A 15,300-nucleotide genomic window follows, 5' to 3' on the forward strand; every position below is an offset into this window, starting at 1 on the left:
TATACATTTCACTTAACAAAAATACATGTGCAGTAATATCATGCTTCTGTGTTTAATCTTAAATTGCTACAATGTACATTTTTTCTTAGGCGAAGCACAGGCACACATGGGTCCTTTTACTGAACAGTCGCAGCTTCGCTGCTTACAGCATCAGATTCGGAAAGATTGGAATGTTTGTTGGAGCTTTGCCGGTTCTGTCTAGGCAGTAGGTGATGTCCGTTTAGGTAGCTAAATGTTTACCACTAGAACTATTTATACGTCGAAATGAAAAGAGTACGCCAGAAATAAACGGTTGTTTTATACCGTTGTGAAGGCCTCCTTCATCACCTAACTAGCTAATGTTATAAATCTCATTAGCTAGCCTTATCAATGTAGCTAGCTAGCCCATTAGCGTTGCCATAGTTAGCTTGCTATGAATATACTTGCTAATTTGCTATGAATTTGACATGGGATTCGCTAACTAGCTCCCTGCCTTGCTGACATGAATGGCAACTCGTTAGATAACTAGCTGTAAATTTTCTCAAGATTAGGCCATCTGATGTCGTGAAATCCAGGTAGCTAGCTAGGTTAGCTTTCTAGCTAGCAAGCTAGCTACCTAATATTGTTTTACATTCTGTTTGACGTTGTTGTGCGACAGATCGATATCATTAGCTAGCTAGCCAGATAGCTAACCGATCGCTTGTATTGATTGTAGTTGGCCTAAATTATATAGCAAGAGTAACTAACGAGGGAATAATCATATTCTGCCGGCTCACTTGATCATGGCTACACAGAATATGAGCTCCAGTAGAGAGACGCTCGTGTCCGGACACCCTTCTTGGGTTTGCAGTACATCTGACAGCCAACTTGGCGGTATCCTACATTGTGTACGGTCTACCAACAGCATGGTAGACCTTACACAGGTATATACGGAGACCTCAGTCGAGTAAGTTGCAACCCTTTATTATTATGCACAGTTTTTTGGGTCAGCCAACATACTGAAAGACCCATCCCACCCTTGACATCATCTGTTTGACCTGCCGCCCTCTCGTAGACGCTTCAGGTCCATCATATCACGGACAGACAGACTTAGGAACAGTTTCTACCCGAGAGCCATACGAGAACTGAACGCTGTCAAACTCTGATACTGACTGTCGGGGACCTACCTGACCTCAGTACTTTAATACTTGCAGTTACATTTATATTACACTACACATATGTTTACATCTCAGCTGCACCTTAATATGCATATACTCCTAATTGCACTACTACAATATCTCGATGTGCAATACGCCTGCTGCTGATAATAAATTTATTATACCGTATTGTTTTATAGGTTCAGCCAATATATATATTTTATATTTTATTTATATATCTTGCATTTTTAAAAAATTAGTTGAGCTGGAACTCTTTTCTATTTTCCTTAATTGCTGCTTGTTATGTGTCAATGCACCGCCAGGATTTTGCTACACAATTTCGTTGTACTCTGTGCAGTGACAATAAAGGAATCTTCATCTTTATCTTTGTGTTTGTACCCGTATAGCCAGTCTAGCCGGTTGCGTGGTTGAAAAGAAATCTGGCTAGCGACAGTTCTAATGTTATCTGGGCTTTGGATATGTCATCGACTATAGCATTCGGCCAAACAGGGGGGTCAGATGGCATTCATTGTTTTTATACTTGCTTTTGTGGCCTGCAGTTTTTGGACACGTAAATATTGCCACTTTAATGTTTTTCCATTCATCGTGATTCGCGAATTTCTACTAAGGTTTAGTCTGCCCACGTTAAGAGCTGATGTGCGTAGAGATGGCTACGATAGCCGCGGTCAAAGGCGGTCTAGATGCCATAACGTGACGCGGCAACACGAAGAAGCCTCACTTTTGACGACTTATTCCAAGAAAATGTCACTTCTGTACGCTTTTTAACCCGCTTTAGTAGGTGATATTTTCACACATGTTTATCCAAGACCGACAGTATGTTGGCTACCCGAAACATGGTAACAGTTTGGACCTCTCTGTATGTAAAATAGAATTATAAAATACTTCCTACTGCACCTCTTAACGTAATACTTATGGCTCACACGTGAAAGTAAACATTTCGTGGGCGATAACTGTATGAGCATGTGCATGATTAGCATAATTCCCTACAGTCTTTTGCTGTGATTTGTTTTTAGCAACACACCAAAACAATAGCACAAATTTAAAGCAGTCTGTCAAATTTGGCATGAAATAGTCTTAGATTTAGAAGTCATTGGAAGCCAGGTTTTAGATGCTGTGGTTTGGATTTGTCCATTCCTGGTGCATGGATATTCCAACAGACCCCTCCCCCATGCTGGTAGAGTCAAGAAACAGCTCAGTAGCAGATGATGATGATCCTGATGAAGTGAGAGACTAATCTATAGATTGCAAACACCAAATAGATTACATTTACATTGCATTAATGCTAAATTAGGGCCATGCCTCTCCATGTAAGAGCCAGGAGCTGAAACTCCCAGAAGTTAGGAGAGGAAACATCCAGTGTGGGTGACACATGGCCATTGAAAGAAATTTGCATCATGCCATGTTAAGGAAACAGTCGCTTCCAGATCATGCTGTAATCCTTGGTGTGTTATTTTTATTATAGCCTGTATAACATTTTATTATAAGAAGTATTTCTGCAGATGTCAAGGCATCAGAAGAAAATGTAAATCTCAGTGTTGGTCACAGAGTTCATAACCCAAAGATTGCCAGTGTGATCCTACAAGTGAATTATTGCTATTGAACTCTTGGGAAACGTACTTAACCAGAATTGCCTAAGGAAATATCCAACCATATAAATGGGTACCATGTAAAATATTTAGGCTTCATTAGTTATTCTGGATAAGAGCATCTGCTAAGAAAATGTAATCCAAAAAAAGTCCAAATTTCCACATAAAACATAATCTGTGACATGTTTATTTGGTTGTCAAAGTCTGCATGGTTTACATTGCTAGGCCCTTATTCTGTTTTGTGTTTGGTGCCAGTCATGTACAATGTGGGAAAAGCAGACACTTCAGTGTGCATTGCTGGTTTTACAGGCCTGTACTGCATGACCCCCTGTTCTCATATCCACCACAGCTCAGGCTGTAGGCTTTATTTGTTTAATTTTTTCTGCCAATGTTGGACATGTTCTGCGCAGTCCCCTTTGTGAGCAAAGCTCCACTTCTCTCCACAGGAGCGGCCTGGTGTACCTGGAGCGGGCGGTGGAGGCGTCGCCCTGCTCGATCAGGCTGCAGTGCGCCCCCGGCTCCGGCGCACTCATCGCCGGCCTGCTGGTGGTCAGCGAGGCTCGGACCATGGAGGTGTACATGGGGGCGGGGGAGTACTGCGGCACCTGCCGGGGCGAGAGAGATCGCACACCTCCCCTCGAGAGGTAGACCCCCCCTGTCTGCGCATTCAGCTGATTTCCTGCAGCTTGAAAAGTAGAAAAGGACCATTCATACCAGAGGCACTCATTATACTGACTCATTATACCGACTCTTTCTTGTTCTGGTGTAAATCTTCTTTGAATTGATTGATAGAACCCTCACTTGTCTTTGTTAATACTTCAAGGGTGGAGATGCGTGGTCTCTGAAGGACAGATTTGGAAAAAATCAATCTAAATAGAGTATCTGATTAGAGTGGCAGCATGAGCAAATGAGGCACCTTTTGAAAGACATGTCTTTGCTCTTGTATTGCAGTGCTGATGAAAGCATCTCCCTGTATAAGAAATACTTAAAGCTGGAGCCCCCGGCTGCCTCTTGTGACGTTAAGGTAAGGCCTGTGGTTTAGCGCTGATCCTTGAATTTGTCTCTGTGATGGTTTCAGATGTTTTCCTTGTGTACTGTAGCAAAGGGCGAGAGCAGTCACCCCACCCAGCCTCGAACCCAGGTTTACAGGGTACCAAACATGCGGCTTTGACCGCGACGCCAAAGAGCCAGGCTCGTTGGTATGGTCGTCAGAGCACATACTCAACCATAGTGACGGCACTCCGTCACAGTACAATACCAGTCAAAAGTATGGACACAACATTTATTCTTTATTTTTACTGTTTTCCACATTTTAGAATAATGGTAAAGGCATCAAAACACATCTTAGATTTTAAATTCTTCAAAGTAGCCAAAAAATATTTTTTGAAAATACATTTTTTGGGAAGAAATTAATACACAGACATCAACTTTTAATATTTGTCTAAGAAACAAATTTCAAGCGTTTAAGATGTCTTTAGATCAGAATGTCTTTGAAAGCATGTTTCCCATTATCTTAAGCAGGTACGTCCAAACTTTTGACTGGTACTGTATATTCAATGCGGTGGAGCTTTCATCATGAACAACTAAAGGTATTTAGTTACAGGTAATGTTGCCATTTTGTATTCTGAATTTTATATTTACTGAGTATTTCAGTGCTTTGCACTGATCATGTGGTCACGTGCAGCTTGCTTGCGAAACCTTGGTTATTCAAAGGATGGAGCTGCGAATCGAAAGCTGCGCAGCACAAGTCGCTCAGCGCGTCATTTGCCCTTGTGCGCTGTGTGCCGGTGGGCGGGAATGGGGCGTGTCCTGAGCTGTCTGTCCTCTGTGTTTGCACAGCTGCTCTCTCTGGGCGGGCGGGCGAGGGTGGGGCTCGGCGGGATCGTGCTGAGCCTGCAGGACGACGGGACCGTGGGCCGCACCCCCGCCGCGGGGCCGGGCATCGACCTCCACCGCGTGCAGTCCATGGTGGAGTCCATGGGCACCACCCTCTCGCCAGGGGCACAGAACCTCATGGACATGGTGCAGTTTCAGCAGAAGGTGAGGGGCACGCAATCCCTTTTTTATTTACAATGAACCAATGTCTTTTTTTTCCTCAATTTGAAATGCTGAGTTGTATTACAGAGATGCCGCTCACTGCTGCAGTCGCTGCTAACCCTCTGGGAGAGCGCAGGCAAACACGTGCTCTCCTCCAGAACACGTGATCCCAAGCTACGTTTCTTTTCACACCACAGTCCCACATGCCAAGGCTGCACAGGCAAGAGTCAGAGGAGGACACTTCACATGCAGCTTTACACGGGCAAACTGTGGGCACCTGAGTGACCAGCAGGGGTCACTGATGTGCAGTGAGACAGACAAACCCTAACCAACCAATTCATCCTTATCCCTGGCAGAACAAAGTCAGTTTGTTCCACTGCTGTGGGCTCCCAGTCATTACAGGCTGATGACACGGCCGGGATGGAACCTGGGCCATGGAGCTCAGCTTTTTTCCAAAGCAAATGCCTTTACTGAAAGATGATCCCCTTCTAAAGACAGCCTCAGGAGTACCTCCAGGGGATCTTAGTCGAAGCAGACTTAATGACAGATGAGGGTATTTGGATTATTTAGTGCTAAGAACATACTCCCTGACCTAAATCTAGTTATCTGCCTGCTGTGATCGGATTTGGGAAGGTGGGGGTAGATTACTGTAGCTGACTGACTCAGACTAGACAAAGAGCAGGAATATAACATTATTCCATTACTATTGTCATCTTTAGCAGATGCTCTTATCCAAAGCGATTTACATAGGTTACAGTTTTCATCCATTTATACAGCTGGATATTTACTGAGGTAATTGTGGGTTAAGTGCCTCGCCCAAGGGTACAAGAGCAGTGCCCCAGCAGGGAATCCAACCAGCAACCTTGGGGTTACGAGCCCTGCTCCGTACTACTATCCCACACTGCAAGGGATTGGGAGTACCAGGGTTATGGTGTATGGGGATAACTGGGTGTATCTGTTTTTCTAGAATAAAACCGACGCCCTGAGTGGGTTCTTGCCCCTCCTCCTGGGCGGTGGGCCTCTGGCCGCGCTGGCAAAAGCAGGGATGGAGTCCAGAGCAGCGGCAGATGCTGAACCTACGGCCACAGCAAGTCACAAGCACACGGACACACCGCCTGGCCAAGCGAGCCAGCCAGAAAGCACGGTCCCTGAAGCCCTTACAGGGCCACAAACACAGCCTGAACCGTCCCATCCCCCAGAAGTCCATAATGACCGCAAGCTGACCGACGCGGTGTCGTCATTACTGAACGGTCATCCCCGGCGAGCGCCGTGCGGCTTCGGTCCAGACCTGCTCCCGGTGCTGCAGAGCGTGTGCGGTCAGGTGGCGCAGCTCCGCGTCGAGGAAGGCCCACCTGGAACCACGGCGTCGGCAACAGCACCGTAAGTGAGACCTTCGCTGCATGGATCGCCCCCAGAAAAAGGAGAGAACATGACCCTGTGCTAGCTAGAGAGATTCTATCCCCAATGTAATGTGACTTTTGTGTGTGTGTGGTTTGTGCGTGTGCTGTACGTCTGTGGTGCGTGTGTGTGTGCGTGTGTGTGCGCCTGTGTGCGCGTGTGTGTGTGTGTGCGCACGCGCACGCACGCACATACATGTGTGCACCTGTGTGTATATATGTGTGTGTGTATGCATGTATGCGCCTCTGTGTGTGTGTATATGTGTGTGTATTTGAACACCATATGTGTGTGTATGTGTGCATGTGTGTGTGTACCTTGTCTGGCCAACTAACTGTGGTGCTCCTAATATTGTTGACTCTTTATATGGCTTTTCGCCTGTGTTGTACACTGCTTCACTTGTAAGTCGCTTTGGATAAAAGCGCCTGCCGAATGAATAAATGTAAAATTAAATGTGTGTGTGTGTGTGTGTGTGTGTGTGCATGCTCTGCAGAAAGGAGCACTCCTGCTGCGAAGCCCTGGAGGGGGTGCTGGAGAGGCGGCTGGAGGAGATGGAGCTGAGGCTGAAGCGGCACATCGACCGGCGCCTGGATGCCCTGCAGCACAACCTGGAGCGGGCCCTCCTGGCAGCCCTGCCCCTGGCACACGTCACCCAGGGCGTCAAGACCAGTCCCCCCGACTGGCACGCCGCAGCGGGCCTTCTGAACGGAGACTCCTGATCCGGGCTCCATGCTGGAACAGGGCTGGCCCGGAGTCGTCCCGGACCTCCCCAGCTCGCCCGTAGACTTAGACCGACTGTGTGTCTCCATTCCTCATGTACTGTATTACTGGAATGGGAAGAGATTCAGAAGGTGGTCGAAGACCCTCCCATTGGTTCTCCTCAAACACGGTTTTGATACTCTGTGAGCCTAGGCTGTCTTTTACATACATCCTATGCAAATAATGCGAATCTCTGTGCTTGGCTGGTTATTGGAGTAAGTGTCTGCTCTTAAAAACACGACCGTTAAGCTGCTGATCATGAGTCTCTGACTGTCAAATCTTTTTTGTTTTTTTTTTTCTCTCTCAACGTTTGTTTCAAACAGTTACATAATTGGCATGATTGAATCTGTCATTGTCCTCAGGTGGTTTGGGTTTTGTTCTGTTTATGCATTAATGCAAAGCAAAAGTTAATAAATCCCACTCATACCTGAGGCCAGGATTTTAAGAATGGTTTGACCTTTGCTGCCATTTTAATTGAATATAATGCAGTAATTCAAATATAAGCTTGATTTTACCTAACCCTTAACCTTGGGTACTTATTCCATGCAAAAGAATAAGTTATTCTTGCAAACAATCACCCTCATCTTTTTTCTTCATCATACAAACATAAATGTAATGGCAACAAAACTGCCTTTTAAAGGTTTAACCCTGATTCATAAGTGTTATTTTTTGGGAATGTTGGTTATTTATTCTTTTGCATAGTCTTTGAGGAATGTCTCTCCCTGCCTCTCAGCATAATTTCAGAGTGTGTGGTGGCATTCCCTCAAATGTGTTTTTTACACTAAAGTAATGTTACATAAAGTCCCAAAAGTTCTATTCACTTGGTTTGCTATCATACGAAATAAAAGATTTCACATTTTGTTGTGCATATTTATTGCATTGAATTCTTATGCTATCTTATCAGGGCAGTCAAGTGTATGATTTGGAGAAATGTAAAAAAAATATTTTGTCAAATCAGTGAAAACTGTTAGGGTTGTTGTACTAATCATACTGTACCTTACTGCTCCTGTACCAATTATACAATTATGTAAAATGGGAAGGGGATATAATGAAATTACCTCAATTTATAAAAGTGATGATTGCTCTATAAGAAGTGCAGGCTTTTGGCCAATGACTGCTTTTCCAGCTGTGCATGAAAATGATTTATAAAAGATCAAAGATCAAAGCATCTGCTAATGATAGTGTGTGCTGACATACTCATTTATTCAGTAGGTTATTAACAATTACAAGGGCACACCTTCACCAGTCTGATATTAACTGCACATGGGCACACAGCGGTGGGTGGACCAGTTGGCTGTGGACCGAAACCCTGTGTGGGACGCTGCCCTTGAGTGGATCACTTTGCCTGCATTTATCCAGTAAAAGCACACAGCTGGATAAACAGGTTACTCACCATTGAAGAATCAGGGTGCATCTTCCGAGCGAGTGAGCGAAAGTAAGCCCTATGCTGGTGTGGAGGTGCTTGGTATAGGGTATTATACAGTGCATCTCGAGTGAAGGTCGTTTATTAATGTTATTTAGCAAGGTCTCTTTAGGTTCAGAACCTCTCTCCACAGAGCGCTCGCACACTCAGGTAGCCTGCGCCCGGCGGGTGAGAGCAGCAGAGTCCCTGACATCACTGTCCTCCGGTGAACCCTGGAGTGTTTGTGCCTCAAACTGCTCCCTGGCCGGTCCTGGAGGTCTGCTCGCTGTCCGCGCCGGGCATCCTGCGTGCCGCGTTGCAGAACGAGACAGTGTTATTTTTATGAGGGGAGAGAGAGAGAGACGCGCTTTTCAGACTGTGCTCAGACCACAAAACACATGCGTCTACAGAGCAGGGCCTCCAGCTAGTTTTTAAATAAACGGCAACCTTCAGACGGCATCGGCTTGAGAGGGCTCCAACTGTATCAACAAAAGTCCACCCCCGGTCATTACTTGGGGCCTGGCCACAAGAAAGGCATTTTTATGGAGTGCCGTTCTCTGGCCCTGCCAGCCTGCAGGTTTTGTATATTGCACTCTGTTGCAACAGTGTTATGAATGGGGGAAAAAGAGATGGAAATACCAAGTCACTAAAGACATATTCAATGACCATGAACAAATACAGGCTCCTCTCTGAATATACATGACTGCCTAAATGCAATGAATGCCATACTCTGTCCTGTACTCTGTAATACTAATTACTGTCCTGTAATTCATCCGTACAGTAATATCTTACTATGCACCCCATGGTTCACACCATGATACATGATACACTCAAAATGTAGGTGAATTCAGTTTCAAACTACAAGGGGAACAAATTTGGACATCAAATATGGGATTTTTCTTTCCTTGAGATGAGATGGGTTACATGTTTAGAGATGTGCAGTGTCATTTCTAATTGCTATATTGTAGCTTCAGTTTGTCCATAATCTACCACATCGACAAAAAAATAGACTGTAGCTTCAAATTTGATGCAGACCTAATTCACATACCACGATTACCCTTCTGAGATTCAGGGTTGGGGTTACTGATGTTGGACTCTGCATAAGCTCAGTACAGTTTAAGGGCAGCTCACATGTTCAGTGCTGCATTCTAAGGAGGCTGCAGCCCAGCACTGACATATAAACCCTTGTACACATATAAACCAGCTGGACTATAAATACACATTAGCCTATCATCGGCCTCATTCAGACTGTAACCGTAGTCTCTCCTGGGGATATTACTAGAGATAGTTTATGATTAGTAAGCGTGGGAACTAAAAACGGTCAACTCTGAGTTTCATTGATGCTAGCGCAAACGAAGTTGTTCTGACCATTGGGGTCATTTTAGGGTTGCAGAGGATTCAGCTGCCAGCCCCTTCATGGATAACGCACTCAACGCCATGCACTTTGGTTCTCTTTTCTTATTTTACGAGATTTACATTGTGTGTTTTCTATCTGTATTACATTTTATGTTTATATGCACTGATGAGCCAAAGCATTATGACCATTCACAGGTGAACCGAATAATGTTGATCATCTCCAAACAAGGGCACATGTCAAGGTCTGGGTAGATTAGATGGTAAGCGAATGATCAGTTCTCGTAGTCAACGTGTTGGATGCAGGAGAAATGGGCAGGAGTAAAGACCTGAGCGACTTTGACAAGGGCCAAATTGTAAAGGCCAGATGACTGGGTCAGAGCATCTCTGAAACGGCAAGGCTTGTGGGGTGCTCCCGGTCAGCAGTGGTGAGTACCAACTGACAGTGGTCCGAGGAGGGACAAACCACAAACCGGCGACAGGTTGTTGGGCGCCCAAGGCTCGTCGATGCGCGAGGGCAACGAAGGCTATCCCGCCTGGTCCGAACCGACAGAAGGTCTACACAAGGTCTGCACAAGTCACAGAAAATTTTAATGATGGTTACGGGAGGAATGTGTCACAACACACAGTGCATCGCACCCTGCTGCGTATAGGGCTGTGTAGCTGCAGGCCGGTCAGAGTGCCCATGATGACCCCTGTCTACCGTTGAAAGCGCCTACAATGGGCACGCGAGTGTTGGAACTGGACCTTGGAGCAGTGGAAGAAGGTCGCCTGGTCCGATGAGTCCCATTTTCTTTTACATCGCATGGATGGCCGTGTATGTGTGCGCCATTTACCTAGGGAACTGATGGCACCAGGATGCAATGTGGGAAGATGACAAGCCGGTGGAGGGAGTTTGATGCTCTGGGCAATATTCTGCTGGGAAACCCTGTGTCCGGCCTATCGTGTGGACGTCAATTTGTCATGTGCCACCTACCTAAACATTGGTGCATACCAGGTACACCCCTTCATGGCAATGGTATTCCCTGATGGCAGCGGCCTCTTTCAGCAGGATAATGTACCCTGCCACACTACACACATTGTTCGGCAATGGTTTGAGGAACATGATGGAGTGTTCAAGGTGTTGCCCTGGCCTCCAAATTCTCCAGATCTCAATCTGATTGAGCATCTGTGGGATGTGCACTGCAAAAAATAGCCCTTCAAAAATAAGAAATAAAATAATTAATACAAGGTGTTTTTTGCTAGTAATAAGTGAAAAAAATCTGCCAGTGGAACTAGTGGAAATACACTTGTTAAGATTTCTTGAAAGGGTTAAAATTAGGTGGAAAAAAACTAATTTTGATTCATTTTTAACTGGTATTAGGAAGTGTTTTTGTGTCATGCAATTTAAAAACCTTCTGACTTGTCAAAAAGGCTTGCTTAATTTGATATACCACTCAAAGTAAGATGTTTTCAAGACAGTTTCACCAAACAAGATATTCAAGATGCACCATCTAAAAACAAGTCCTTGTAGCTCAAGGAAATTTTGCTTGTTTGGTGACTGTGTCTTATATTAAGTGTAAAGAGATATTTTGACTTGAAAAGAGACAAATATGCTTGGTGAGATTTGGATTTTTTGCAGTGTGCTGGACCGACAAGTCCAATCCATGGTGGCTCCACCTCGCAACTTACAGGACTTGAAGGATCTGCTGCTAATGTTTTGGTGCCAGATACCACAGGACACCTTCAGGGGTCTTGTAGAGTCCATGCCTCAGCGGGTTGGTGCTGTTTTGGCAGCACACGGAGGACCAACAGCATATTAGGCAGGTGGTCATAATGTTTTGGCTCATCAGTGTATGTGACTCCCTTTGGGGAAAATCAGCACCATCATGACTCATATAGAAGTTTACTCTATGTCTGCAGTAGTGTGACAAGTGCCTCCACGCTTCATATCTTACTTGAAATTCAGATGAACGGCAAACCATTCTAAAATGTGTTATGCGCTGAATAAATCTTCCATCTCTGCAAAACTAGGCCACTTCATACTGCAGTCAATTAGTGTTAACATATTGTGGCAATATGGTGAGTCACGAGTGGCTTATTTTGAAGCGGGGAGAGAGAGAGAGAGTAGGAAAGAGAATGAGACAGGACAGAGAGAGGGAGAGAAATGACCTAATTCAACCTCCAGCTTTATTACTGATAGTTTTGGCCCAAACTCTTGCTGTCCTTATGGTGACCTCACATATGGTCACAGCCCCCAATAACATCTGAAACTGCTGCTGTGGAGGGAGATTTACAAGCCTGCAATATTTTCCCCTTCCTGTAGCCTCTATGATTGTAACCAGAATGTTTTGCGCAGAAGAAAACCATCGGCCCTCACATTAAAACAGTGCAAGCGTAACTTTGTATAACTTTGTAATGTCTGACATGTGACCTTGCAAAAGGTTTCATACACTTGCAGAGAGGCAGGCCTTTCATAATAGAGATATAAAAATTGATCAATACCAGCTTTATCTAACCAGAAATGTAGTCTGACTGATCAAAGTGCAATACTGCTATATCACCATGAGGGGGTAGCATATTCCAGAAGGTGGTCTTCTTTCAGTGACATGAACACTACATTTCACATTTAACATTTGCAGTTTTCACATGTCACATAAGCAAACACTTATTGGATCTCAGCAACTAGCTGTCATCTTGTGGAGACACTCAGAGGAACCCAAAGCACGCAGCTTATGACATGCCAGTTATCTGAGCTCTGATCAGTGGAGCACAGACCTGTAACCATAGAAGCAGTTTTTTCTTATAGTTTAATGAAAACTTTGGTCCTACAGGATTTATGAGAAATATTGAGGCGATGAAGCTCGAGACGAGTATGACGTCCACTTGGTGCGTGACTGATCCAGGCTCTGGGTGTGTCTTGGTGCGTGTCAGCGTGGGCGTACGCGCCTATGTGGGAGATGGTTTCCCATCCATATTAGAGCTAGAGCCGGCAATCTGTGATTGTTAAGCATGATATATCACTCAAATCATCACACTCTCACTGCAGGGACGTCAACCAAATCAAAAACAGGCCTGGATCAGATTCAGATTTTACACTTGTGGGAAGCATTAGGGTGAGAGACATGGGGTGTGGAGATTCCCTGTCTGTTGAGCATTTCATGAGGTAAGCCTTTCAATAAACAAGTATGAAGCAGGAATTACAACATTCAAACAGTTTAGCATTTAGACTATTAAAATATTTTATTTCCCTTTCCTTTAGATGTCATCCAAAAAAAATCTCAAAACAAAACACATCATTAAACAAAAAAATAAGAAACTACGGTATCCTGCAATGCCCACTCTTCTCTCTGCTGCTCCACTTTTAATAGACTGTGGTGGGTTTCTCTGAGAAATGAGATACGTACAGTATAAAAAGGAAAACAGGATGAAGAAAACACTGGTCAATCTGGGTTAAACTGACAGGACTAATGTCTTTCGAAGCATACACGACAAGAAAAGTAAAATACACGAATAGCTGAGGGTCTAAAATATGTTTGTGTTTGGGTGTGTTTGCGCACGCACACACGTGCATTTGCTCTGCACACTGTTCAGTTCCTGGAGGTGGAGTTTCAACCGCTGCTGGCCACAGGGGAGAGAGACTATTGGTTACTGATTCTAAAGTGGGCGTGGCTCCAGACACACCCTGGCGAGGATCCATAGCGAGACACTGAGAACCAGCTCATGGCGGGGGGGGGATGGGGACCGGGGGGGGGGAGGTCAAGGGTCGATCTCCTCGGGAATGACAGTGAGGAGGACGTCCTCGTTCCCGCGCCGCACCACCAGCCGCAGCGACTCGTCCTTCTTGATGGCGCTGCTCACGTCGCTGGCCGATGTGATGCGCTGGCCGTTGATGCTGATAATGACGTCGCTCTCCTTCAGGCCCGCACTGCCCCGAGAAGGAGGGAGCAAATCAGTGGCGGTGCAGCACAGTGTAGCATAGCATAGCAGTGAACATTCCTAAAAATGATGTGAATATGCTTTACAGCTATAGCTTCAGCTTCAGCTACATCTGCATCACACATTTACAATGCTTAGCCTTACACTCAGACAGGTAAACTGAAAATAAACTCTGCATGGACTAATAAGTGCAATCAGCAGTGGGGGCAGCAGTGTAGCATAGTGGTGAGGAGCAGGACTTGTAACCAAAAAGTTGCTGGTTCAATTCCCTTCTGGGGCACTGTTGCTGTACCCTTGGGCAAGGTGCTTGATCCAGAATTACCTCAGTAAATATCCAACTGTATGATTGGTCAAGTTTGCCTTTTTTTTGAGGGGAGATCGGCATCAGTAGGTTGGGGAGGTTATATCTACCTTTATAATAAATAAATATTATCACACCTTCAGACGCTGCAAGTCAAGTTCCGCTCTGTTACACAGTCTGTCTGTTGTTTTGCTATAAACACCTCCTTTTTCAGGGCAAAAATATTCAGGGCTAGGCTTAAAATATTTGGGGCTATAGCCCCGAATGATCGGACCTAACGATGCCACTGAACCCACATGTGTGCAAGTTGCTCTCGATAAGAGCGTGTGCAAAATGGCATTAATGTAATGATTTCATCACCTTCTCAGAATCGATAAACAGTGATGAGATAGCATGGGATTGTGGCAGTGGGCAGTTTGTTGAAATGTGGCCCAGAACTAGCACAATGAGTCCTCCCTGGCCTGTAAATGGATAACATGTGAAAACTGAAACCTATGTAATTCACTCTGGATAAGAGTGTATACTAAATGACATTAATGTAATGTAATGTACTGAGGATCTGCTTACAACATTTAAAATGCTTTTTCCCCAGAAAAGTTCAAATGAATTTCAAGCTCTGATCACATACACACGTCATACAGATAATTTTTAAATATCAACCTGAGGTTCCCTTCAAAGACTGTCCTAGGCAAATTATTTCAGCTATATTAACTGAGTTCTCTTGATGTAAACTTCCGAGATGTGGTGGTGCACATTTCACAACAAAGATCATTAAAACAGGAACATTATGAAAGCTGCATCCTCAGCCACCTCCCACCTATATTTCATCCACATTCTCAACATGCCACTCGGCTGTGTTTCAGGGGTAACTGTTACTTACATCCCATCATAACCCAAAGGACATCTCATATAACGATGACTACAGAGAAAAGCCACAGATGAAAGAAAAGGCCATAATTTTCACAATGAAGGAAACTGCTGTATCCAAGCTTTGTGTGTTTTTATAAAGGGCAGCCGCAGAATTATAAAGAGCCAGGATCTCTACAGGGCCAGGATTGCCCTGTCTGACTGCTCTCCCATGGTTTTTGTGGTTGTGTGCTCACGTGTGTGTGTGTGTTTGTGTGTGTGTGTGTGTGTGTGTGTGTGTGTGTGTGTGTGTGTGTGTGTGTGTGTGTGTGAGTGCATGTGTGTGAGAGACAGTGTTTTGGGGGGGGGGGCATCTCTGGCATGGGTGCAAAAGAACTGGAAACATCTGCTCCTCAGAGCACAGCTGATGGAGTCTTATACCTCACAGCACACTGACCCAAAAACATCCGAAACCAAACTTGCATGGAAACCACTTATATCCCAGCAGGACCGACGGAGGAAAGTATCCTCAAACATACATGTCCTCTGAGACAGTGGTCACAATGA

The 15,300-nt window shown here is 45.0% G+C and overlaps 2 protein-coding genes across 2 annotated transcripts in view; one reads left to right on the forward strand and one right to left on the reverse strand.

The window, feature by feature from the left end:
• Positions 1–165: 165 nt before the first annotated feature.
• On the forward strand, positions 166–7,526 carry c1h10orf88 (chromosome 1 C10orf88 homolog). Its single transcript, XM_036543346.1, has 6 exons — positions 166–925; positions 3,169–3,366; positions 3,674–3,746; positions 4,562–4,762; positions 5,727–6,139; positions 6,648–7,526. The coding sequence occupies exons 1-6, from the start codon at positions 762–764 to the stop codon at positions 6,871–6,873; spliced, it is 1,275 nt and encodes a 424-aa protein (XP_036399239.1). The 5' UTR covers positions 166–761; the 3' UTR covers positions 6,874–7,526.
• A 5,407-nt stretch (positions 7,527–12,933) lies between these two features.
• The window catches only part of htra1b (HtrA serine peptidase 1b), a 28,772-nt gene continuing 26,405 nt past the window's right edge, over positions 12,934–15,300 (reverse strand). The window contains exon 9 of the mRNA XM_036530006.1: positions 12,934–13,575. Coding sequence (XP_036385899.1) covers positions 13,407–13,575 — 169 coding nt within the window. The 3' untranslated portion in view covers positions 12,934–13,406. The remainder of the gene's footprint in view (positions 13,576–15,300) is intronic.

The sequence above is a fragment of the Megalops cyprinoides genome, chromosome 1 (genome assembly GCF_013368585.1).
Source record: "Megalops cyprinoides isolate fMegCyp1 chromosome 1, fMegCyp1.pri, whole genome shotgun sequence".
Taxonomy (NCBI): Eukaryota; Metazoa; Chordata; class Actinopteri; order Elopiformes; family Megalopidae; genus Megalops; species Megalops cyprinoides.